Source organism: Microtus pennsylvanicus, chromosome 2, assembly GCF_037038515.1.
Source record: "Microtus pennsylvanicus isolate mMicPen1 chromosome 2, mMicPen1.hap1, whole genome shotgun sequence".
In the NCBI taxonomy this organism is placed as follows: Eukaryota; Metazoa; Chordata; class Mammalia; order Rodentia; family Cricetidae; genus Microtus; species Microtus pennsylvanicus.
In genome coordinates, this window is record NC_134580.1 from 132,273,153 (window position 1) to 132,298,322 (window position 25,170).

Genomic DNA, 25,170 nt, shown 5'->3' on the forward strand with positions numbered 1-25,170 from the left:
TACATACATGCAAACAAAACACTCAAACACATAAACATCTTTATTTTTAAATAAAAAGTTAAAAAGGAAGTTGTTTTATTTTTTCAACATTTTACTTTTATTTATGTGTATGTATGTGTTGGTATGCCCATGTACTTGCAGGTGCCGGTGGAGACCAGAAGACAACAGTGGATCTCCAGCAACTGAGTTCCAGGCAGTTGTGAGCTGCCTGGTGTGGGTTCAGGGAATTCAATTCAGGTCCTCTGCAAGAGCAGCAGGTGCGATTGATTACCACTGAGCGATCTCTTCAGTTCCCCAAATACATTATTTTAAGGAAAGGAAGGAAACAAAGGAAATCTGGTGGGCGTAGTGACACACGCCTTTTATCCCAGCAGAGGCAGGTGAATCTAACAAGGACACCATGGTCTATTCTGTGAAACTCTGTCTCAGAAAACAAACAAAACCAAATAAATAAATTCACAACTGGACAAAATGCAGAGAACAACTGACTGTATGATGCTCAGCTCCAATCAATACATCTACAGTGCAACTTCTACACCCAAGACTCAAGGAACATTACCAAAGAGGTGGCAGAAAGACTAAGAAAGAGTCAGACAACCAGGATCCCTGCTGCTAGGTAGTATCTTCTAGACAGAGAAGGTGTGCTCATGAAGTCTCAATAATATGGTTGCCTAAACAAGACCTGTATAACGACAACACCAGTTGACATGTTAATGTAGACGGTGGGGGGGGGCGGGAATCTCACAAGGCCCACACTAGATGAAGAGCTGAGAGAGGGGCAATCAATTTTCTCCAGGAACAAACTCCCTGATAAATTATTCAATCTAAAATGGTCAGCCCAAACCCATATACATATGAACAACACTAAATGGACCAACTAGGTTGTGTGTTGTGTATTTATAGATATTTAATAATAATAATAGAAGAGGCCAAAAATTTGAGAAGGAGTTGGGGGAAGACACAGGAGGATCTGGAGGGAAAAGAGGGAGGACATTATGTAAATACAGTACTTATGTATGAAATTCTCATAAAACATTTAAATCAAAAGCAACAAAATCCTTGATCATTTTGTCTACAGTTTTCTTAGCTACACCTGGACCTTGAAGCTTTAAAGAATATCAATACAAGACCTCAATCCTAAAGACCATTTTAGCTGGTTGGGAAGGACTTGGGCGTTGTTTTTAAAGGTCCGTGGGTAGTTCTTAAATACAACTAAGGCTAAGAAGCACTGGTCTCCAGCAGTGTCCCTTTCCTTCAATATAGAAGAGACAGAAAATTTAAGTGATCTGACTAAATCCACACACCAATGGGGCTAAGACCATTTGACTAGATCCACACACCAGTGGGGCCGAGACCACTGTTTGGACACCAAGCCCAGATTCTGGAAGCTATTCCAGGACACTGGGCTACATTCCACACTTCCATCTATAAGAAACACAATTATGTGATGACTTGGCTCTTAAGCTCTGTCAGGCTTAAAGCCTGAATTAATCTAATCATAAAACCATTGACTTAAGCATCCTCCCAAGCATCGAGGGTAATGGATGTTGGTTTCACCGCTGTTCCCTAGGGGCCTTTTATAAAGCAAAGGATCTCAAGAGACAGCCTGGGAAGACAAATAAACAAACCAACTCCATGGAACAAATAGACCTTTTAAAATCTAGCTCACAGACTTGCCCCTAAACAAATGAAAATCTGGATATCTCTTTACAGAAAGAAATAGTTCCACAAGCTACCTTCCTTGCTACAAAAGCAAAGGAGGGGAGTGAGGGTCAGATGCGGCTGCTGAGGTATATTCATAGATCTTCATTCTAACAGGAAACACCCTTGATTCTCCTCGGCCATGGATAAGGGACAGCCACGCCCCTGACAACAGACCACCCCCCTTTTGCTAAGTCATCCTTGGGTTCTGGCAGCAGGTGGTAAATAGTTTTGCAGAGACTGCCAAACTGCAAATCCCTATGTATTCATTTTATTCATTCCAGGGTCTTGGTACAGATAAGGGCTAGAACAAAGCAATCCCCATAGAGAGATTTTGTTAATTACAGACTCCCAACCAACCAAGAGTTTTCTAACACAGAGCTTATCTAAAGCAACTCCAGCACCAAAAGCACACCCTTCTGCCTTCCACTCTGAAGGATGCAGCTCAAGACACTAGGGAGGCTACTGCTGGCAAGGCCCTGGTACAGAGCTTGGAAGAGCTCCGGGTTCTTACCAGCTGAGAGCAGAATCTCTGAAAACAATGTGTTCCTTTCTACAGTCTGAATGGGGTAAGTGACAAACAGGAGCCCTAACAAAAGTACGGAATGTTCATACCTGCCACGGTTACCGAGTGCTTACCCCAAGTCAGGTACCAGGATAGGCATTTTATCCATTCATTATTTCAAGTTATGTTACAACACTTATAAGCTAGGCAGTGTAGTCCTGTCCCTTTTACAGATGAAGAAACTGAGGCACAGTTTGGTTTTGTAATTTGCCAAAAGTCACACAGTTGGCAAGCCATTAGAGCAAAGATTTGAATGCTAGCATTCCACATCCAGATCTTGGACAAGTCTCTATTAACAAAGTTTTTTTTTCTGTTTGCTCATTAATTCTTTATTTTTTTAGATTTGGTTTCTGTGGTGGATTGAATGAAAATGGCCACCATTAGCTCATATATTTGAACACTTGGTCCCCAGTTGGTGGAACTATTTGGGAAGGATAAGGGGATTTGTCATTGGAGCTTAGAGATTTCAAAGACCCACAACATTCCCAGTTAGTTCACCCTGCCTCCTCTCCTGGCTGTGACTCAAAATATGAGTTCTCATCTGCTGAGATGAGATGAGATATGAGCATCATGCCTGCCTGACTGCTGCCATGCTCCCGCCATGATGGTCATGGATTTTAACCCTTTGAAACTATAAGCCCCAAATTAACTCTTTCATCTATAAATTGCCTTGCTCATGGTGTCTTATCACAGCAATAGAAAAATAAGACATTTCAAAAGCCTATTAGGAATGTAATGATCAGTAAATTTTGAAAACAGAAAAGCAATATACAAACTTTGACTATTACTACAAGGAATAGACTAACGCCCACCTGAGGTTACTGGAAAAGCAATCTACTTGTGGGAGGGTTAAGGACCCAAGTTATGTTACGGCCAACACATCTCCATCTCAACACAGCAGCGTCTTCCAAGGCTGAAGACTGTTGGGAGGAGCTCTGCCCCCGCCCCCACCCTGAGCTTCTCGACTTCAGGAAGAGACAATAAACTAATCTTCCTCTTCTCTCTGTCAAGCTTTAAAGATTAATGCACAATGGACTTGCTGCTAAATTTTCATCATTTTAAGAAAGCATTCAATTTTTTTCCTCTTTCTTTTCTGAAACTGAGTCCTCATGCATACTAAACAAGGACTCTACCACTGAGTTTTACCATGAGGCTCATTCACTTTTTAACCACAAACTGAAACCTTAGGTATAAAAATGTAGAAGCATGGGACTGGAGAGATGATGGCTCAGCGGTTAAGAGCACTGACAGCTCTTCCAGAGTACCCGGGTTCAATTTCCAGCACCCATAATGCAGCTCACGAATGTCTGTAACTCCAAACACCCTCACACAGACAGTACACACCAATGCACATAAAATAAAAATAAATAAATAATTAAAAATGTAGAAGCACTGTAAGGATAAACCAACAAAACTGTCATTTCCAATAAATTGTCTGTTTTATGAAACAAATGCTATTTCTCAAAAAAATCACAATTATGAAATAATGGGAAGCTGATATCATTTCAAATCTTAAATTGCAATTAGAATTGGGATGCAATTTCATAATACATTTATGATCTACATGATTTCCTTATCCTAATTTATTTGGTTTATAAGTTTGTAAACCATCACACTGATAGTACCCCCAGATGACAGCTATTTCCCTAAAAGTCAAAACAGCATCTTTCCTAAAGATACTACATAAAACCAGGTTGTGTTGATGCATGCTTTTAATCCCAGCATTCAGGAGGCAGAGGCAGGTGGATTTCTGAGAATTTGAGGCCAGCCTGGTCTACAGAGTGAGTTCCAGGACAGGCTCCAAAGTTACAGAGAAACCCTGCCTCAAAAAAAGAAAAAAGATACTACAAAATATATAACAAAAGGTTTTAATGAGTCAAGAGATGAAGTATAAAGAATGCTGTATTTGGAATTGAATCCTGACCAACTGAAAAACTCAGACTGTAGACTATGGGCATTGGTTGATAAAATAACATAGTCAATGCTTGGTGGAAGCTACCTCTATACTTAGGAAATTAATGTATTTAAAAAATTTATGAATGTGAATGTGTCTATGATGTGGAGACAGCAAGCACATGGAGGTCAGAAGACAACTTTGTGGAGTCAGTTTCTCCTTTCACCATTACTTGGGATCCAGGGACCAAACTCCGTTTTGCAGCAAGAGCTTTTACCCACTAAGCCAGTTTGTTGGCCCCAGGAAACTAATCTTAATTTACTATATTAAGTCTCTGGGAAAGACAAAAAGTAGCCTCTATACATAGCCAGGGAGACTAACAGCTCCACACTACACGACCCCATATTAGGTTTAATAGCATAGCATGCCCAATACCATAATTAATGTTTATATGGAATACTACTCAGAATGCAAAGAAGGCACATTTCCTTCACTGTGCACTTCTATAGCCAGCAACAATATTTACTTAGACTGATAATATGTTAAGATGGGCTAATTATACAAAACATAGGATTTTTTTTTTGTAAAAGAGAATACCATTCTAGGGGAAGGAGACTAGGGATCAAACCTAGAGCCTGGGGTATACTAAGCATGGGCTCTACTACTGAGATAACAAATATTTACTTAGGAATGATAATATGTCAAGCTGGGCTAATTATACAAAAAACAGGATTTTTTTTTTTTAAAGAGAATACCATTCTAGGGGAGGGAGACTGGGGATCAAACCTAGAGCCTGGGGTATACTAAGCATGGGCTCTACTACTGAGATACATACCCAGTTCAAAGCAATTCATTTTTCTATTTAAAATGTCCTCCATATACAGTTAATGTGAATAAATAAGAGGAAAGTAATGACAAAATAATAGGTTATTGTTATAAGTACAACAGTTAGCACTATAACTAAGGTTTTTTTCATCTACCAAAGTAAACCCTGGAACCTATAAATATGTGTTCTCAATCTTGGCAAGTTTTTGTGCGTTGTTCTCAAGCAGTCTCTTGAGGGGAAAGGGAATTTCTCAGGATAGACAACATCTTTTCAGAATTAAACCTGCAGTATTATTAATCTTTGCATTATTAATCTTCAGAGGGCCCCTTTCCTCCCTGGCACACCTTTCTGAGATGGTCTCCTGTAGCCCAGGTTGGCCTCAGACTTGCTATGTAGCCAAGAATACCTTCAACTCTTGATCTTCCTGCTTCTACCTCCTGGAGCCCTTCCTGATACTGTTCCTTTCATATTGCTTATTAGGCTTATCATCCCCCCACATATACACACCCTACCCCCCACTTCTGCAACCCAGGGAACAACAAACAAAAACAAAAACAAACCTTCCATTTGGTCTTTTCTTTTCTATCGTCCTCATTTCTTGCCTGGATTTGATCACGCATTCATCATTCATCAGGTATCTATTATCAGCTAGGTCCTGACCCCTGCTCCCAGGGAGCTCACATGCGATACTAACTGGAGTGGTTGCGGAGCCCTATCACCAGACTCCAAGCTTTTAGCAAACGATTTGTATTTCCAGAAGCTACCAGCATCTGCCATAGAGCAGGTGCTAAAAATGTTTGTTGTATGACTAGATCGCTTTATCAAGATTTTTTAAAAAATCCATAAATATTTTAATATGAATCTTCAAGAAGGTCTCATTTTCTTTCCTTTTTAAAATACAAAAGCAATACATGTACAATGTAAAAATAACATACAAAGGTATACATTTCAAGACTCAATTCCCCAGGCGCCTACATTCCATCTCTTGAAGTGACTATTATGGTGTTATATGTATTTTTTTCAGAACTGACCTATGCCAGTAACACACAGTCAGTCTCTCTCTCTCTCTCCCTCTCTGGAACAAGTTCTTTGACATCTGCTGACTAGCTTTTTAACATTCTCATCTAGTGGTTTTCAAAGTGTGGCCCTCAGACTAGGAGAATCAACATGGTCTGGGAATGTGTAAGAACTGCCAGTTCTCAGGCCCGTTAAGACCTACTGAATCCCAAACTCTGGAAGCAAGCGATCTGCTGTCTGGTTGACTGATGCACAGTCGAGGTTAAGAACTACGGCTCTGAGTTAGTACATATCATGTTTGTCTTCCCGGGTCTGGGTGACCTCACTCAGGATGATTATTTTCTAGATCCATCCATTTGCCTGCATGCCAGTTACCCCGCTCAGCCTTGATGCAGAGGGAGGAGCCCTGCCCTGCGTCAACTTGATGTGCCAGGCTTTATTCAAGCCATGGCAGGCCTGCCCCTCTCCCCATTGTTTTTTCGTGACAGAATTTCTCTGTGTAGCTATGGAATCTGTTCAGGAACTCACTCTGTAGACCAGGTTGGACTCTAACTCACAGAGATCTGGCCTATCTCTGCCTCCCGAGTGCTGGGATTAAATGCGTGTGCCACCACTGCCTGGCTCTGCCCCTTTCTTAATGGAGAAGTAGATAGGGAGGGGTGTAGATGGCATTGCGGGGGAAGGGAATGGGAGGAGAGGAGGGAGGGAAATTTGAAGTCAGTATGTGAACTAAATAAAAAAAATGTTAATTAAATAAATTTTTTAAAAAAAGAGAACCGTGGTTCTAATACAACCAAGCCGGGTTTTTTGGTTTTGTTACATCCCCCTTTAACCAAGGCAGACACTGTTACCTTATCACCCAGACTTTCAAAATGCTTTCCTTGTCCTTTCAGTTCTGACACTATCAATCTGTCAAGCTCTGAAAACCCCAATTCCTCCCTAGAACAGAAGTGCTCTCACTGTTGTTGTGCACACTACTCCTCCGGTCTCTTCCCCGAAGTCCACACCACACCCAATCCCTCTACTGTACGCCTGAGCAATATCTGTACACTGTCCTCAGGGGTCGGGAACATTTATCTTCTCCCTACAGCCATGAATACATTTATCTCCTCTACTCCTTGAGCAAAGCACAGACCTGGAATTTTAAGAGCTGCTGGTTAATGTCTTCACACCAAGAAGAAACACTGGTAATTAAAAAAAAAAAAAAAAGGTTCTGGGAATGATTTCCAAGGCCTCACACGCACTAATCATGTTCTCTACCACCGACTTAGCCCCTCAGTCCTGGCAAATTCTTAATGAATAGAAAGCCTGGACTGTTCTCTAACCTTGGACAAATTCAGTTCTCAGGAAACTGTCTAGCAAGTGAGACAATTGGGAAGACCAACGTCTGTTTGCAGACTGAATATAATTTTATGGTATTTTCCAAACTGGGTGTGGTGGCCCAGGCCAGAAGCCCAGCACTTAGACAGAGACAGGAGGATCAGGAGTTAAGGCCAGACTGGGATACAAGAGACCCTATCTCAGAAAAATGAACAATTCCCACATTGAACTATCAGTTCATTATATTCTCATATTGCTTTGCTTATAATCTATTGTGGCAATTTTTAGGTATGTCACAGTTAAATAGTGTTCCCTAGTCAGCTAGTAAACTGCTTGAAAGGGAATCATGGTTTATTTAGTTCTGAATCTTCCACAATAGCCAGTACCATACCTTATACATAATAATAATTCGCTGTAAAATCAGGAAATCATTTCAAATAATTAAGAAGTTTGATTAGAGTCTTTCGGTAGCTAAAGATGCTTGCCTGACACCTTGAATTCAATCCCTGAAACCCATATAAAAGTGAGTGGCTAGAACTGACTCTGCAAAGATGTCCTCTGACTTCCACGTGCACAGCATAGCAAGCAAGCCCCCCCATAAATAAACTTGAAAACAACTTTATTAAGTCAAGTGTGGTGGCATGTGTCTGAAATCCCAGTATTCCAGAGGCTGAGGTCAAAAGATCATGAGTTTGAAGCTAGAGTGGCCTATGAAATGAGGCACTGTAAAAAATAAATAAATAAAATAATCGGGCTGGCAAAATGGCTCAGCTGTTAAAGGCCCTTTCCCCCAGTCCTGATGACCTGATTTCAAACCCCAGGACCCGCAGAGTAGAAGAACTGACTCTCCAAAATTGTCCTCTAACCCCCGCGTGCATGCTGCGGAGCACATGTGATCTAATACAGGCATGGGCACAAATAAATAAATTCAAAAACCAAACCAAACAAACAAAAGCAGCAGCAGCTTCATTTATGAAGAAAACCTCTGTGCATATCTGCTGTCCCCAAAGGGGTCTTGTGAATATTATTAATTTTTATTATAAATACCATGTATTGATTTACAATAAAAACTATAACCATGCTGATGTCACCTAGGGTAATAAGCCACACAAAGCAAAAGAATGAAAAAATGCATCTCACGTGGACTTTAGTACAGGCTAAAATGTCATAAGCCTCGGTACTCTCCTACTGTCGTAAAATAAGAACTTCCCTGTAGGCTAAAGAAGCACAAATCAGCTCACTGTAGGGAAGAGGCCTAGACGCAAGACCTTTATCTGCAAAATTTAAGACCTTTATCTGCAAAATTTTAAAAACAAAAGGGTAGACTAAGGCTGAGTGGGGATAATCAGAAGATAAATCTAAAGGGAGGGACAGCAAAGAGAAACTGAAGGACACAGGAGACTAACCTTAGGACTGCAAGAGTATATCACCCTTGGAGTAAGAACCAGGAGCAGGGGGACTTCAGTATTTACCAAGGGTCTACTAGGAGCCTGCCATCTAGGGGTGCAAACATGGTGTCTGACCTCGAGGGGAGAACAGGCCTGAAAGTAAGACACACGCCTGCAGCCTGTTGTGCAGTTTTAATTCTAGTTGGGAAAATTAAGCAGGGAAGGCTTTCCAAGGAAGGTGAAAATTTTTTGGAGCCTTTGAAGTGTGGAGGAAGATTTGCTAAGGAAGAAAAGGGCAGTTTGAGCTAGTTATTTTGGGGGCAAAAATCAACACATTTTTATAGTTGTTCATTTGGGACTCAAATCAAAGGAGGTGTCTCAGATTCCGCACCACCCGTGTCAAAGCTTTCCCTTTTTATCTTAAAGCCTGAAAAATGTTCAAGAACAGCTCTGGAGCCGAGCCAAAAAGTCCCCAAAGGCGGTGAGTACTGGCTAAATCTGCTCTGTCACCTCCCCAAGTCCAGCCAGTCCAGCTAGCCTAGTCCTAGCAGCTAGAAAAGGAAGGCTAATTATACCTTGGGGGCTGGCAGGTGGGGGCTGGCGGGTGGGGATGCAGGCAAAGCTTCCTGTGTTCTGTCAGGGAGCCACCAGGGGAGAGCCTCCCTGATTAAGCCAAGACTCAAGTCTACCTGTGACAAGGAGAGTGCAGGGAGAGAAAAAAAAAAGCTTCAAGGAAAGAAGGGGGTAAGCATTGGATGGGAAAGCAGTGAGGTACAAAGGTGAACGATCTTAATAAAACGCTTAGCAAGATACTGGCACAAAGCGAGTATTTGGGAGCGAGCCAGCTGATATTAACATCGCAATTGTTATCACAATAGCGCTTCACCATACTGACAAGAAGATAATTCGATTCATAGCCCACTTCTAAAAGCAACTCTAGAAATGACAAGAGTATTTCCAAAAAATTTAAAGATACAAGATCAAATTCCACCAGCCCTGGCTGTGAAAGCCCCAAAGCCACTGAGTTAGAGAGCTGGCCGTGTCACTTGTCAGTCCCATGACCTTGGACACCGTATTTCACCTCTCAGTGCCTCAGTTTCCTTGACTACAAAGTGGGCTTTAAGCAAACCAGGGTCGTGGGGTCCCAGGAGAGAGGGAGACCTCTGTGGCTTTGCGACGGAACCCACTGAAGGCGAGCCAAGGCCCCTGTCAAAACTCTCTGGGCTGTGAGGGGCAGCGGGGTAGGTGGATGCTCAGATCCAGGAGCTCCGAGCTGCGCTCAGGAAGCCGGAAAGACGATGACGCCCCCAGAGGGTCCCTGCGACAGAGTGCAGGCCTCCGGAGGGTGGCTCGACCCCAGCAAGGCACCACAGCTCCCCGCGGGCTAGGTGCCGGCAGGGGCGCGGGAGGCCGGGCTGAACGTGCAAGGCGCCGGGGGCTCGGAGCAGGCACACCGCGAGGACCCGAGGCCTGCCGTGCGGCCACCGGCCCGCAGCGGCCAGGGGAGCGAGAAGCGGGTGTACCGCGCCGTGCGCCCTCCGCCCGCTGTGGCAGAGGCGCTCACTCACCTGAAGCGCTAGCGCGGGCAGTCAGTCAACAGCAGCTGCAGCAGCAGCGGCAGCAACGAGGGGCGGGGGAGGCGCAGCGCTGCGCACGCGCGGTAAGGATGTCGGATGTTTACGCATGCGCAATGCGCTCGCCTAACCTGGGAACTACAGAAAAGATGGTGGCAAGGCCTGGAGAGCCTGGCAGCGCCATCTTGACTGTAGTTTTTCGTCTAGCGGTGTCTCAACTGCCTAGGGAGATGTGAAATGCTCAATCTGCACACCATTTTACTATTCCTCTTGGTTAAATTACTAGTAAGTCGTTAAGAGCCATGACATAGTTGTTCTAACAAGGTTTAAAACTACATGCAAGATCGGCTGGCACTCCTGAGCTAGAATTCGAGTCTCAAGAGTTCAAATTCCCAGTCCTCTTCAATCTGTTAACAAACGGCAGCCATATCATTTGCTTTCATGAGTATGAGTTGGTTACTCTACAAAAAGCAACTGTAGCCGGGCGGTGGTGGCGCACGCCTTTAATCCCAGCACTCGGGAGGCAGAGGCAGGCAGATCTCTGTGAGTTCGAGGCCAGCCTGCTATACAAGAGCTAGTTCCAGGGCAGGAACCAAAAAAAGCTACAGAGAAACCCTGTCTCGAAAAATCCAAAAAAAAAAAAAAAAAAAAAAAAAAAAAAAAAAAAGCGACTGTACATACTAAGTTAAAGACAACAATTAAAGACTTTCATTGTGAATTACGTGTGTGTGTGTGTGTGTGTGCTGTCGTGCACGAATGTAGCAGATATCCAACTAGGCCAGAGCTGGAGTTACACAATGTTGTGAGCCACCAAATATGGGGACTTAGACGCGAACTCCATACTTGCAAGAACATGAACACTCTTAGCCAGTAAGCCATTTCTCCAGACCGGAATCAAGATATACATGCAGCTTTTAGAGACGGCAGACCTGCAAGCTCTGCCCAGTGGAGGACAGCAGACAGCCTGGAATTCTCCAGCCTTTCCTCCCCAAGCCTCTGAATAAAGTGCTTTGACTCCGAAAAACAAAAACAAACAAAAAAGATATACATGCAGCCTGTGTGTGCCAGCTGCTTTTATGTCAAAGTGACATAAACAAAGTCATTTGGGAAGAGAATCTGTTGAAAAAATGCCCACCAAATTGGCCCATGTGGTGTTTTCTTGATTGATGGCTGATGAGGGAGGGCCAGCTTACTGTGGGCAGGTGGTCCTGGCGTAACAAAGCAGGCTGAGGAAGCCACGAGGGCAGACTGGTGGATAGCACTTCTCAACCTGTGGGTCGCATGTCACCACCTATTTACATTATGATTCACAACAGCAACAAAATTACTTAAGAAGTAGCAACACAATAATTTTATGGTTGGGGGTCACAACATGTGGAACTGTATTAAAAAGTCACAGCATTAGGAAGGTTGAGAACTGCTCTATGGCCTGATAACAGTTCCTGCCATCTTCCCTCATTAATGAACTGTTACCTAGAAAAGTAAAACAAAGCAAACTCCTTCCCCAAGTTAACTTTGGCCATGTTGCTTTATCACAGTAATAAAAATCCCAAGATATCATACTAGCCTAGAATTTCCTATGTAGTCAATGTATAGGGCATATATTCTCTCAAGAGCCTATTAGCCTATTATCTTATTAATACTAAGTATAATTAACTAAAGATCATTATTCTTGGAGAAAGAGAACAAATATAACCAACCACTTTGTTTTTAAGACAGGGTCTCTCCATTTAGTCGTGGCTGTCCTGGAACTATGTAGACCAGGTTGGCCCCAAACTCAGAGATCCTCATTTTTTTTATGTATTTATTATGGATACAATATTTTGTTTACATATATGCCTGCAGGCCAGAAGAGGGCACCAGACCTCATTACAGATGGTTGTGAGCCACCATGTGGTTGCTGGGAATCAAACTCGGGTCCTTTAGAAGAGCACACAATGCTCTTAACCGCTGAGCCATCTCTCCAGAGATCCTCATTTTTAATCAAGCACTATTCCCAAACCAATCTGGATGAAGGCAAAACTAATAGTCACAGCCTTTTATTATATGATTTATATTTAATTGTTAACATTTACTAAGTACTGAACCAGTGCCAGTTCACCCTCACTACCTATGTATCCTTGGCTAAATTAGGAAACATTTCCAAAGTTCTATTAATGACAAAACACAAAAAAGCCTCTCTCGAAAGCCGTGGTAAGCACTAACAATCCTGAGAACTCAGTAGGTATTGCTGAGATGCTGGCCTCGAATCTGCTACATAGCCAAGGAAAGCCTCCAACTTCTGATTCTCTTGCTTCTACTTCTTGAGTGCTGAGATCTAAGTTTTTAGTGTTTTGGTTTTTTCTTTAATGTTCTAGCCCTTTTCATTGGTTGAAGATACCCAACACATGTCCTATCTTCAAGTCTGATGAACACTTACAAATAAAAAAGTGTGACAGAACGTGATAAAATGAAGGATGGAATAACCACCTTTAAAGACAGAAAATTTATCCTTTTGATAGAGCGAACCGATGAGATGAAGCTATGCTCCAAAGTTGACATTAGGACACTTCACAAAAAGGGCATTTGGTGAAGTGATGCACATATGTCTTTATGCAGCAACAGTCCACACTCTGCCTTTAGTACCACACGTGAAAACTTCACCTTCATTCTGTTATGACAAGAACCCAACCTGACCCCTGAAACAGTTTGTTAAGGTTGGTTCTAAATGTCTTTGGGTTGTTTTGAAAACTTGACAATATCTTCATGGGATGCAAAGTGCTGACCATGAGGACATTTAAAGCGATGGGCCAGTGGCTCTGAAGGTCATTCCAAGCGTCTTACACATTCCTACCGAAAGTGTCTCTAACAACATTCTTCTGGATCTGTGCTGTCACTCAGAAACAGGGAAAGTGCTCTGTAGCCAGAACATTCCAGCTTTGAGGGAGGCTGGGAGGTTGTCGTGTGTGGGGGCACTCTTCCCTGTCCTCTCCCTGGCAGCTCACAGCAGAACTACAGGTAAGGTCACCGACCAGTCCCCGATCACTGTGTGGTAGAGGAGTTCTGCATGTGGAGTTTGAGCAGTTTTCGAGCAGGTGAAGAATCTAATTGTTCCATGCTTCTTTTCTCTGCAAAGGAAAGGAGCCAAAACCACATTTCAGTTATTGGAAACATGTGCACACTGCTCCAGACAGTGACGGGCAGTAAATGACACATAAGTTCTCAAGGAGATGGCAGACTAGTAGGAAAGTCAGAATGGTGTGATAAATAAGAAAATGGATAGAGGAAGCCAGGAAAAACTACGGGAAAGCACCTGGAGTTTTATTTCATGCATTCTTGAAAACTGAAGCAGCCAAAAAGCAGAGGGTATCTTCGTGGAGTACTTTTATGAATTTACACTTAGGCATTTCTATCAACATTCAACTTACTCTAGGGAGTAAAACAAGTCATATGGTCTAAATCTAAGGACCTTCCGCCTGGAGAGGCAGTATACAACCCAAAGGGGCACGGCAACCCTGAGCTCTGGTCCCCTTGAGTGATGCACTTACTGAGCTGTACTGACACCTTCTGGAGGTACTGACTACTTTCATCCATGAAAGCTTGCAGCTGCTTCACTGATCCTTGCAGCTCATCCATCTGCAGACAGAAAGGTCAGTGTGAGCTGCAGAACTTTCTGTGACTCTCCATACTGCCAGGCAAGCTCCTGCTTTGGAGCTTTAGGCCAGCTCTTCCAGTCTGGAATGCTTATGCCAGACAGTCTCTCTTGGCACCCACTGAACTATAGTCCACATTTCTCCAGCTTGCTCCATGCCCCAGGAAACTGACCCCCAAACCTCTACCAACAAGATGCCAAGTCCTCTAAGTTTGGTTTGAGCTGACAACTAAGGAGCTAATAGCCACTGTAGATAGAATAGCAGCCCATGGTTCCTCCCGTATTCTTTACCTCTTTACCGTTTATCAGCACTTAACATTATATATTTACTTAAATTTTTTTCCGTTTTCCCAAGGTAGAGAGGTTTGACATCCTTATTACATATCTTTTAACTTCTAAAGATTTATGCCATAGCTTGCATTTATAATGTCTTCCTGAGGCTTACATTTTAAAAGGCTTGGTTGCTGCTATTAAAGAATCATCACCAGGAGGTGATGGGACCTTTTTAGAAGTAGTTTTGGTTTCTGGGAGTGTGAAATGGCTATTAGGACCTGACCAGCCCCCACTTTGTTACCATCATCATAAGAGTAGTCTCTCTGCCATATGTTCTCACCACAATCTATTGCATGGCCCCAGTCCAAATCAAAAGGGTTTAAACAACCACAGACTGAGCCGGGTGGTGGTGGCGCACACCTTTAATCCCAGCACTTTGGGAGGCAGAGGCAGGTGGATCTCTATGAGTTCGAGGCCAGCCTGGTCTACAAAGCGAGTTTCAGGACAGGTTCCAAAGCTACACAGAGAAACCCTAATGCAAAAAATAAACAAACAACAACAACAACACCAAAACAAACAAAAAAACCCCAAACAAACCCACCACAGACTGCAATAAACAGTCAAAACAATCCATTCCTCCTTATAAGTTACTTCAGGTATTCTGTCATGTCATAACGCTAAAAAAAGATGACAAGCCTAGAAAGCTGGGTAAACCACGAAACAAGCCTAAAACACTGACCACCAACTCCATGCAGGCAAAGACTTGGTTCTGATTCCGTAAGATTTCCTGGTAGTCGGGCTTTGTGTTAAGGACTTCCTTCTGGGAAGACACAAGATAAGTCGCAGGATCCACTTTGACCTCAGTGCTTTTGGTTTCAGATGATCCTCTAAAAACAACAACAAAAAAAATAAAATAAAATAAAATGAGTTTTCCTAAAATTTATAATCATTTTCTGGAAATGATATAAGAGTGCCTTTGAGAGAGAAATCCTGTCCCGGTCTCAAAAGTCTTGTTCCTCAAAGCCTCCTCACAATACTCCTATGATTAGAGTTTCACCTGACATTTAATAGTTGGCTTTGTAGGTGGGATACGGTTGGGAGGAAAAGCTGAGAGATTTGTGGTGCTGCACACTTACAATCCCAGCAATTGGGAAGCTGAGATAGGAGGATTGTGAACTGAGGTACACCTGGGGATTTAAGGCCAATCTTGGCTGCCTAGTGAGACCATATTTTAAATTAATGAAACCAGTTCAGAAGCCAAAGTAAACCAAAATCTAGCTTCTGTACCTTCCTCTGATTTACCTAGCCAAAGGCGGCCTCTCACACCTTCTACCTCCTGTTCCACTCCCTTCGTGGCTTTGCATTTTCACCAAGGCCTTAACCAAGGGATTCTCTCTTATCTACAGCTCAAAGGCCATGTGCTCACTAAAGTCTCTTGAGGACTGATGCTGGCCCAGTGCCAAGTGAACAGGTGCAAGGGTGGCTATGTGCCCATCTCCCTGTGGATTGTGAGTAGTAGCCAAAAACACAACACAGAAACAATTCTGTTCTGGATCTGAAAACAGTGACACTTAGTCTTCCATTTTTGTCCCTCCCTTTCCACCAAAGAAAACAAATAGATACTTTAAAGTTGACTGAATTATGAGAACAGATTCATCATTGTTTGTACAAATGGATTTGAAATAAACCCGAATCAAATACAACAAAGAAAAAGCATTCCACTTCTTGAGTCTAACCTGGGCATCTCATCGGGTGGAATCTCCTTCTGGTACTGTTGTAAGAGCTGATCCCAAGCATGCCGTTCTACAGAAAACCTATGGGATTTGGGAAGGAAATTCAGTTAACTTTTGGTCACATTTTTAATTACTCAGGGCAACAATAAGTACTTTAGGCATGTAATCTGGCTATAAAATGTATTAAAAGGTCATTAAAGGATTAGAAAGCTCAGTTGATTCAGAGGATATTAATTTAATCAAGTAATACACAAACTGTTAAAATCAAATTAGCACCCTTATTTCTTGACTGCACCCTATGAGACTGTCTACCAGGGCTGTTCATTCTTCCAGCTCTAGAGCTGACAGACCAGTACTGTCCACCACGCTTACCAGGCATGTTCTCCAGGCTCAGTCATGTCCTTGATGGAGAACAAACTTCAGTTTTTCAAGAAAAGTTAACTCATCTTACTTACTTTGCCATATATTCTTTCACCTCAGCCACTGATGTTTCCAGTGAAAACTCTGGTGTTTTTCTGGAATATAGATAATATTATGACATTAATATGAATCCTTCAACAAACACTTGTTTTTAATGTCTTACATAATTTTAGTGACACAAATATATTAATAATTTTTTATTCAGAAAATATTTATTCTTGAACTCAATATCTACTTTGCACTAGTAATGGCTAAATGGCTTTTAAATCTGTTTTTCTTATCAACTCCAATTCATACCATGGTGATTAACCTTTCTAAATATAGTCTTTTATTTTTCTCCTTAGCTTCAAAACTCCATGACTACTGCAAACAGAATAAAACCCAAAACTTTTTAACTCGGTTCTTAAGACTGTGTTTTGGCTCCTCTCTACTCAGCAATTTCTCACGGTTCGGCTCAATTAGATGATTACTTCTAATGGAAAAGAAGCAGACACTGAAAATGCCAAAGTATCGCAGATATACTTGGTTTTGCATCTGACACAGATTCGTAATGCCACAACTCCTGTTTTATACCAAGGCATGTGCACAGTATCTCTAGCAGAGATGCAGCAGTCTGTGCTTAAATACACATTTGAAGCGATTTTGTTGGGCTAAAATAGTTCATGTCTGATTAGAAATGTCACTTTTAAGAACTTGCAAACAGGGGCTGGAGAGATGGCTCAGTGGTTAAGAGCATTACCTGCTCTTCCAAAGGTCCTGAGTTCAATTCCCAGCAACCACATGGTGGCTCACAACCATCTGTAATAAGGTCTGGTGCCCTCTTCTGGCCTTCAGCATACACACAGATAGACTATTGTATACAAAATAAATAATAAATAAATATTTAAAAAGAAAAAAAAAGAACTTGCAAACAGGCAGGCCTTTCATGAATTCCAAATTCAAACCAAGTGCATGATCTGTTGCAGGGTGGAGTTGTGATAGCAGCAGCACCCTTGAAGGATTACCAATTTAGGGGTGATATCTTTTTAACAATAAATTATTATTATTATTATTATGTGTTTTTGTGTGCACATGCACATATGTAGGTGTACATATGACACAAAATGTGTACAGGCCAGAAAACAACTTTTTTTTTTAAAAAAAATATTCTTTTTTTATGTATATTGGTATTTTTGCCATGGGTGTGTTGAGTCCCCTGGAACGGGAATTACAGACAGTTGTGAGCTGCCATGTGGGTGCTGGGAATTGAACCCAGGTCCTCTGGAAGAGCAGTCAGTGATCTTAACCACTGGGCTATCTCTCTAGCCCCGACAACTTTCAACAATGGATTTGCATCCTTCCAAGGGAAGTGTGGATAGAAACGAGATAATCAGTTTGTGCAGCAAGAGCGCTTACATTTACCCACTAAGCCTTCTTGCCAGCACATTCTGCTAATATTCTTGCTTGGAAAGAGCATTCGAATAAGAGCTGACACTGCATGACAATCAAAGACCTGAGGAATGGCTCCCCAAATCTTTCCACAGCTGTTCCTTCTCACTACCCAGGTCTTTGTGTTCCTGTCCAAACATGAAACCACTACAGACCTTCTCTCAAAACTCTACCAAGGTTCCTGCTCCCAACGTCACTATCCTACTTGCTGACTTCCCGATTCATTGCTAGCCGAGATTAAATTTTCTCTGAATTATCTCCTCTAATACAGACGTGCAAGAGGGATGTGACTCTTTGATCACTATATCCCCTTCCTCATCATCAAGAAAAGCCTGGTACAAGCCAAGGATGGCAGCTCACACCTGTAATCCCAGCATTTGGAAAGTAGAAGTAAAAACTGCCAAAAGGTTGAGTCTAGTCTGAACTACAGATACCCTATCTCAAGAAAGCAAAAATAAATAATTAAAGTGTGTGCTGGCACATAGGTGTTGAACAAATGTTTACTGTGTAAACAATGGCTTAATTATAATCGAGTTTAAGCTCAGTTGTAAGTAAGGACACAAAGAGAATTGCTCTTACTTTTCTGAATCTTCAACAAAACATTTCTGTAGAGTTCCATCACTTTCCAGCCTGTCTGTAAAACGTTTCAATTCTTCAGAGAGAGAAGACGCTAGAAAGGATAAATTTATGTTAGAAAATAAAAGACTACAGATGTTCACAATGAGCTCATGACAAAGATATTAAGGAGCTCCTAAGGCTAGGGTTCCATATCCCATTCTCGTCCTCTCATTCAAGAAAACAGTCATGTAAGCATGCAAATATTTTACCTTTGGGGTTGGAAGTTTAGTTTCATAGAAAAGAACTTGCATAGCAAGTTCAAGGTCCTAGCTTTGGTACCCAGCATCAAAAGGATGGCTGTGGTGGTTGGAATGAGAATGGCCCCCATAGGCTCATGTTTGAATACTTGATTCCCATTTGGTAGAACTGTTTAGAAAGGTTTAGGTGTTAAAGGCCTTGATGGAGGTGTGTCACCTGGGTGGGCTTTGAGGTTTCAAAAGACTTGTGGTATTCCCAGTGTGCTTTCTGCCTCCTACTAGCAGAGCAAGATGTGAGTCTCATCTGTCCTGCTGCCATGCCTTTGCTCCGCCATCAAGGACTCGAGCTCTCTGAAACTGTATACCCAATTAAATGTTTTCTTTTATAAGTTGCCTTGGTCTGGATGTTTTATCACAGGAAAAGTAACTAATGGGGCAGGCAACAAAAAATATAAAAGAAAATTGTATCCTTTTATTTGGGTAGATAGCTAAATAGAAGTCAACTTTATAAGTGTTTTTATACTTATGAAAAAGCAGTTAAACATAGATATCTATACAATTTCACTTTTTCCCAAAGATGTAAATTGCTGTCATTGAGGAGAAAGCATGATAGAAGTGGAAAGAAGGGGCAATTTTTAAAGAGGTTACGGACCTGGTTTTAAAGAGGCAGCATCCTCTGTAAAAGGACAATGAAAACATGCTGGCTGGCTCCAAAAGAGGGAGCAGGTCAAGGCTAAAGCACATGTCTATGCTTAGCAACTCACCTTTCGCTCTAAAGCATTCAAGGCTGAAGTCCTTAGTGCTCTTTAGGAAAGGTTCAAGTTTTTCAACAGAGAACTAAATAAAGAAAAGCATTTTCAGTACAATTACCAAAGTCTCCCAGGCAAGCTCTGCATGTAGCTTTATGATGCTTAGGATGAACTTTTGGATGAAGCTACACAGAGCCTAATTTTTCCACCCAACACTTTTCATATATGTAAGTAGATAAGGAAAAATTCTCTGTTGCACACACTCTATTTTGATTTTAGTTTTTTGAGACAGGGTTTCTCTGTGTAGCCCAGGCTATCCTGGAACTTGCTCTGTAGACCAGGCTGGCTTTGAATTCAGAGGTCCAACTGCACGGCAAGCACTATCACACCCAGCTGACATTCTGATTTTTAACTCAGGGAAAACAACAGTCATTTAATTCTTACAAATTACTTGCTTATCTCAGCAGTCATAAGTACCAGTTGGCCATAAAACACAACTTAAAAAAAAAAAAATTAAAGAAGGCCAGGTAGTGGGGGCACACGCCTTTAATCCCAGTACTCAAGAGGCAGAGCAGGCAGATCTCTGTGAGTTTGAGACCAGGCTTGTCTACGAAGTGAGTTCTAGGACAGCCAGAGCTACACAGAGAAACCCTGTCTCAAAAATAACAACAAAACAAACAAAAACCACAAAAATCATACACCCCATACACCCGTCTACCTTGCAGTCAGCCTTGAATGTCTACAGCAACAGATTTTGACCTCTACCCGATTTATTTTCATCACTTGTTGCCAATGAATAAAATATACTGCAAAACCCGTTAGCTGCTCAACTAGCAACAGCAGAGCTCAGTGCAAAAACAGCACAACTGCCCAGGTCAGTCCCAACCGGAAGAACACCTTTTCCTCAATTCACTGTGGAGACTGAGATCTTTGAAGTTGTGACAATCCCACAATGGCAAATGTAAACACCTCTCAACCCTACGAATCTCACCTGGAAGCTGGAGAGCAGGAGAGCGCCAAGCCGTTTGCTTTCTGCTAACTTCAAGCTGATGGACCTGCTGAGCTCTGACATAAAATAGCAATTTCAGAAACATCACAGCGACAGCAAGGAAACAAAACTGGAAAATCTCCTCCCTCTTGATGTAACTCAGCTTAAGACAAGAAGCTGCCTTCTCTCAGTAAGGAGAGAATTCTAATTTTTCCAAGCTAACTGAGAAATCAAGTTTATAATTTTATGCATCCAAATTTTTAAAAGTTATTAGAACCTTTTCATGTATTACATTAAAATCTTGTTCTATTTAAGAAAGAAGAGTGAAAATACAATAAAAACTATTACTTTGTATGTCAGTTAAAACCAGCAAACAAGGTAGATACAAATAACGTAAATGCCATTTTTTAACAGGCACTACAGCCTGCTTTAGTACTGCAAGTCCTCTGAGGGGTAGGGGCTGTTGTTCAGTGGATGAACCCTTGCCTCAAATGTGCATGGGCCTGAATATTATCTTCAGCACTGAAAAGAAAAACATTCTCTTATAACAACATAAGCTCCACTTTACAAATGAAGACATTGAGTCAAAGAAGCAAAGTGAACTGTCTGAAGACAGGCTAAAAAAGCCATGCTTCAAACCCAATTATGCCAGGAGATGTGTTTTCCTAGTAGTAGCACACTGCCCATAGTGATCTAATATTAATGGCCAGCACCAGCTGAACACCTGCCGTACAGCATACATATTTCTTTGTTGCTATGCACATCTCATTTAAAATTTAAGGCAAATATCTTCTGTTTATTTGAGTTGGGCTTTTTGAAACACAATCTTGTAATGTAGTAGCACAGACTGGTCTTAAACTCCTGGCAATCCTCCTGCATCAGACTCCCAAGTGCTGGGATCACAGACAAGAATGACCATACCAGGCATCAATTCTATTTTGATAACAGATGGTAACACTGTGACACACAAGCTGGTTAGACTCCTTGCTCAAGGTTACACAGCAAGCCATGAGAATGGACTGGGTGGGTACTTTATGTAATCATGTCACTGACCCAAACAACTGTAAGCTAGAGATACTGTTTTCTCAATTATGTCCATTAAAAGGCAATTATCTTATAGTAAAGGAAGTTGGCTGCAAGAATTCTTGCCCTTTGCCTTTGGATGGCTATTTTAAAAGCATTCTTGTCTCTTGAATAATTCTGGCTGCTGTTAACAAGATTCTTTCTGGCTATAACCAAGGAAACCTGGCAAACAGCCAGGAATAACCAGAAAAATAATTTCTCTTATTACGTGGTTGATTCCATGTTCTACAGAACTGGCACTCTGGAAAGGGAATGATGGTAGGGCTGGTCTGGGACAACTACTCTCTTAGCACATCTAGGATTAAAGCGAATGGGCACCAAGGCCCCAGTTTTCCAACTTGGCTGTTTTTACTCATATCCCTTCCACATGCAGCCACCTTAAAGAAATCACAATAGCTTTACCACTTGAGGGTCTGCTAATTGTCAAGCATATTACTGTGGTTTTATTTTCCCCAGTTTACCGAGAAGAACTTAAGATAAAGAAAGTGAAGCTCAAGACCAACCTAGACTTTCTGCATTACAGCCTGTACTTTGATATTGGCAAATCAAACAATTATAAATTTTAAAAAAAAATCACAAATTATATTCAAATATGGCATCCCTCAAAACCATTTTACGTTTTGTTCTTGAGTGTCGGTTTCTGCATTACAGCCTGTACTTTGATATTGGCAAATCAAACAATTATAAATTTAAAAAAAAAATCACAAATTATATTCAAATATGGCATCCCTCAAAACCATTTTACGTTTTGTTCTTGAGTGTCGGGAATTAAACCTCGGACCTCAGACACACAAGCATACACTGCACCACTGAATTACATTCCTAGCCCCACTGAACGTATTTATATGTACATCTTCCTTCTGAATCATTTCCAGTTCTGAAGGCTAGAATCAGGCACGTATTAACTCTCTTGCCTTCTGTTCCACTCTACGGTATAAGGCACAGGAAGACCTCAAATTCCAGCATCCTAGATAGGGTGACATATTAAACAATTAGCACCCAGAATTTCTATTCATGGCAGCTCATACATAAACAGCAATTAACACTGAACACTTACTAGATGTGTGGCACCAGGCTGTATAAACAAGAGAATGCCCGCAGGATTACCTCTGTTTTACAGGTAAGGAAACTGAGGCTCAAGGAGGTAACGTTCAAAGTTGCACAGCTAAAATGTAGCCTACTCTGCTACTCCTCCTGTCACTCATTACTCACTGTCTCTTACTTGGGCTGGAATTCCAGTTTTATTCGCACAGCACCCCACCTGTGATGCCTGGGTGAAAGGGAGCCAATGACATCCTTCGGTTTATCTCTTTCACACTTGCTCGTCGCCAGGACTGCCTTTTGTCTCGGCGACACACAGACTGTTCTTGAGGGGACAAGTGAAATGACCTCAACTGAAGTCTCTCCTGATGGTTGGCTTCGCCACTTTCGCCCTCCTCAGGGCTCCAGCCGAGGTGATTTTTTTCCTTTGATGTGCCTTGAGTCATCTCCAGCGAGGCAGAGGAATCGGGCAACACTTCCAAAGGGTTGAGACTTGATGGCACTTGATGATCCTGAGGCTTGGACATCATTGGTTCCTGTTCTAGCATTTGTTATAGAAAAGTCACAATATAAAATCAAAACCTACCGCAAGTAAGCATCTGAACAGGAGGTGACAACAGAAAATGTATGGCAGTCTCAGCTTCCTGGGAGCCCAGGCAGAAGGAACAAAGGAAGGAAGGAAATCTATGACCCTGGTAAAGGAAACAGCAAGGAAGCCTTTCTGCAAACATACAGCATGTGATTGCAAATCCACCAGGAGCCAGAGAGTGGTTCTTTGATAGCTCAAGAGCCGGAACCCGAGGCAAGAGACACTGAATTAAAACCCACCTTCTGGTCTGGTCGCTGAAGTCATCCTGGATGGAGAGATGAAAACAGGAAGATGAGGGGGTCCGTTCTTCACAGTCCAGCTCCAGGGAGCTGGTGCTTGAACTGCCCTCACTTGCCTCCTCCAAGACTACCAGCAGGGGTCACTGCCAGCTCTCCTGAATAACTTATTACATATAATCTATCTTAGCTCCCTGTTGCTTGGTAATTCATTAGCTCCTAATCCCATCGATGCTATTAGGATCTACTTTGTTTTCCAAACTAGAAAACAAACAACACAACTCCACACCATCTCTTCTTATTCTCTCCAGATCCTTCCATTCCTGGAAATTCTACTTTTTAATCTCTGCACACATCTGTCCTTCCACCCATAAAAAAAAAAGACTCATCCTTTTTAACATGGTTTAAATTTGAAGTCACTTCTCTTTGGCAGATTTGATGGCCACGAATCTCTTCTCTACAGTACTGGCTGTAAAATATATTTACATGTCTGTCTTCCCAGCCAGACAGCACCGCATTCCCAGTACCTGTCAGAGACAACTGACCCAAAGAGAGGCAGGGACACAACCTGGCATCTCTCCATCTTGTATGTATCTCTCCCTCCCCAAAGACATCTGAATGTGGGGGGAGCTTGGCAACGAAAAACACGAATGGATACTGAGGGACCATGCTGAAAGAACAAAGGGTCCTTCAAGGATCTAAATCGCCACAATCCTGATGACAGAGACGCTTCACAACTCTTGAGTACTATCAGGAGGCCCAGGCCTGGGGCACAGGAGCAACGCAAGCCGGAGAGAGAGAGAGAGAGAGAGAGAGAGAGAGAGAGAGAGAGAGAGAGACAGAGAGAGAGAGAGAGAGAGAGAGAGAGAGAGAGAGAGAGAGAGAGGCCTTCCCTCGGTAGTCCTAACGCTAGAAAGTCTCCAAGGCCCTGCGGCTGGGAGCGCCGGGAGGCCGGGAGCGCGGGGTGGGCCGGGCCGAGAGGCGGGTCAGGGGAGAAACGAGCCACATCCGGGGAGACGTCTGCGACTTCCGACCCCAAAGCGACGCCCGTCCAGCCCGGGCCCCCGCCCCCGTTCCTAAAACACAAAGTCACCTCTGAAAACTCGGCGTCACCGCAGAGGGTCCTCTCCCCGCGTTCGTACAGTTCTCGGTGCCGCGCCGCCGCCGCTACTTCCAAAATTTCCCGCCAGACAACTGCGCGTGCGTAGTCAGCGTCTTCTGCGTTCGAGCGTCCGACCGTGCCTCCGGCAGAGCGCATGCGCACTCCGGTGTTCCATGCTCTGGCCCAGCCCATCTTGTCCCTAATAGTTCTGTCCAATTACGGTCACCATCTCTGCAGCAGCATCCTGCCCGGGGATTTCCTTCTCCAGTGCACCGCTTTGAAGACCTTTCCTGCCATACAGCCGACCCACGGAAGTCAGAGAGTCTGGTGCGGCACCCGTTCTTGGGCCATGGCTGCCGCCATGGCTGCCTCTCTATCTCTTTCACGCCGAAAGTGTGGACAGTGACTTTCTCCAGGGACAACTGGAACTCTGAGCTCAGTTTGTCCCTGCCTACTTACTCCTGCTCCACGGGCCCCTTCCATGGTCCCTTAAGAACACAACAAAATTCGAGCACATTCCACACCAGCCTCATCACAGGCTTCCCCATGCCAATTCTTGCCCCGCTCCTTTGTTCGAACAGGCACTTTTCCTAAAAAGCCTTTCTCTTCCCCTTCTAGCCTTCTCTTCCATGTTGAAGGCCAGATGTTCTATGCTCCCAGGAAACCAATCCATGCCTGCTTCACCGTCCTTTGCCTGGGTGGCTTCACAAAGAGGGCTGATTCCTCAAGACAAGATACTGAGTCATCAGAATGGCCCCATGCATCAAAGAAGTGATTTCTTTCTGATCTGAACCTTA

General features: G+C 42.8%; 2 protein-coding genes across 8 annotated transcripts in view; both read right to left on the reverse strand.

Moving 5' to 3' along the window:
* The window catches only part of LOC142844383 (protein NDRG3), a 65,552-nt gene extending 55,193 nt beyond the window's left edge, over nucleotides 1-10,359 (reverse strand). For all 4 annotated transcript variants that reach the window (XM_075962798.1, XM_075962795.1, XM_075962796.1 and 1 more), the window contains exon 1: nucleotides 10,280-10,359. The gene's annotated coding sequence lies outside the window, so the exon portion shown is untranslated. The remainder of the gene's footprint in view (nucleotides 1-10,279) is intronic.
* A 1,812-nt stretch (nucleotides 10,360-12,171) lies between these two features.
* Dsn1 (DSN1 component of MIS12 kinetochore complex) lies at nucleotides 12,172-24,506 on the reverse strand. 4 transcript variants are annotated; one of them, XM_075962802.1, is made up of 11 exons: nucleotides 24,365-24,506; nucleotides 23,275-23,300; nucleotides 22,667-22,982; nucleotides 20,326-20,399; nucleotides 19,350-19,422; nucleotides 18,350-18,440; nucleotides 16,378-16,437; nucleotides 15,926-16,003; nucleotides 14,929-15,076; nucleotides 13,813-13,900; nucleotides 12,172-13,392 (listed from the first exon to the last, which is right to left on the reverse strand). In XM_075962802.1, exons 3-11 carry the CDS (start codon nucleotides 22,974-22,976, stop codon nucleotides 13,307-13,309), a joined length of 1,008 nt encoding a protein of 335 aa, XP_075818917.1. In that variant the 5' UTR covers nucleotides 22,977-22,982; nucleotides 23,275-23,300; nucleotides 24,365-24,506; the 3' UTR covers nucleotides 12,172-13,306. The 4 variants fall into 4 exon arrangements, with proteins under 4 accessions (XP_075818917.1, XP_075818914.1, XP_075818915.1 ...); XM_075962799.1 differs by having other exon boundaries at nucleotides 22,667-22,987; XM_075962800.1 differs by lacking the exon at nucleotides 24,365-24,506 and having other exon boundaries at nucleotides 22,667-22,987; nucleotides 23,275-24,347.
* Nucleotides 24,507-25,170: the final 664 nt, after the last annotated feature.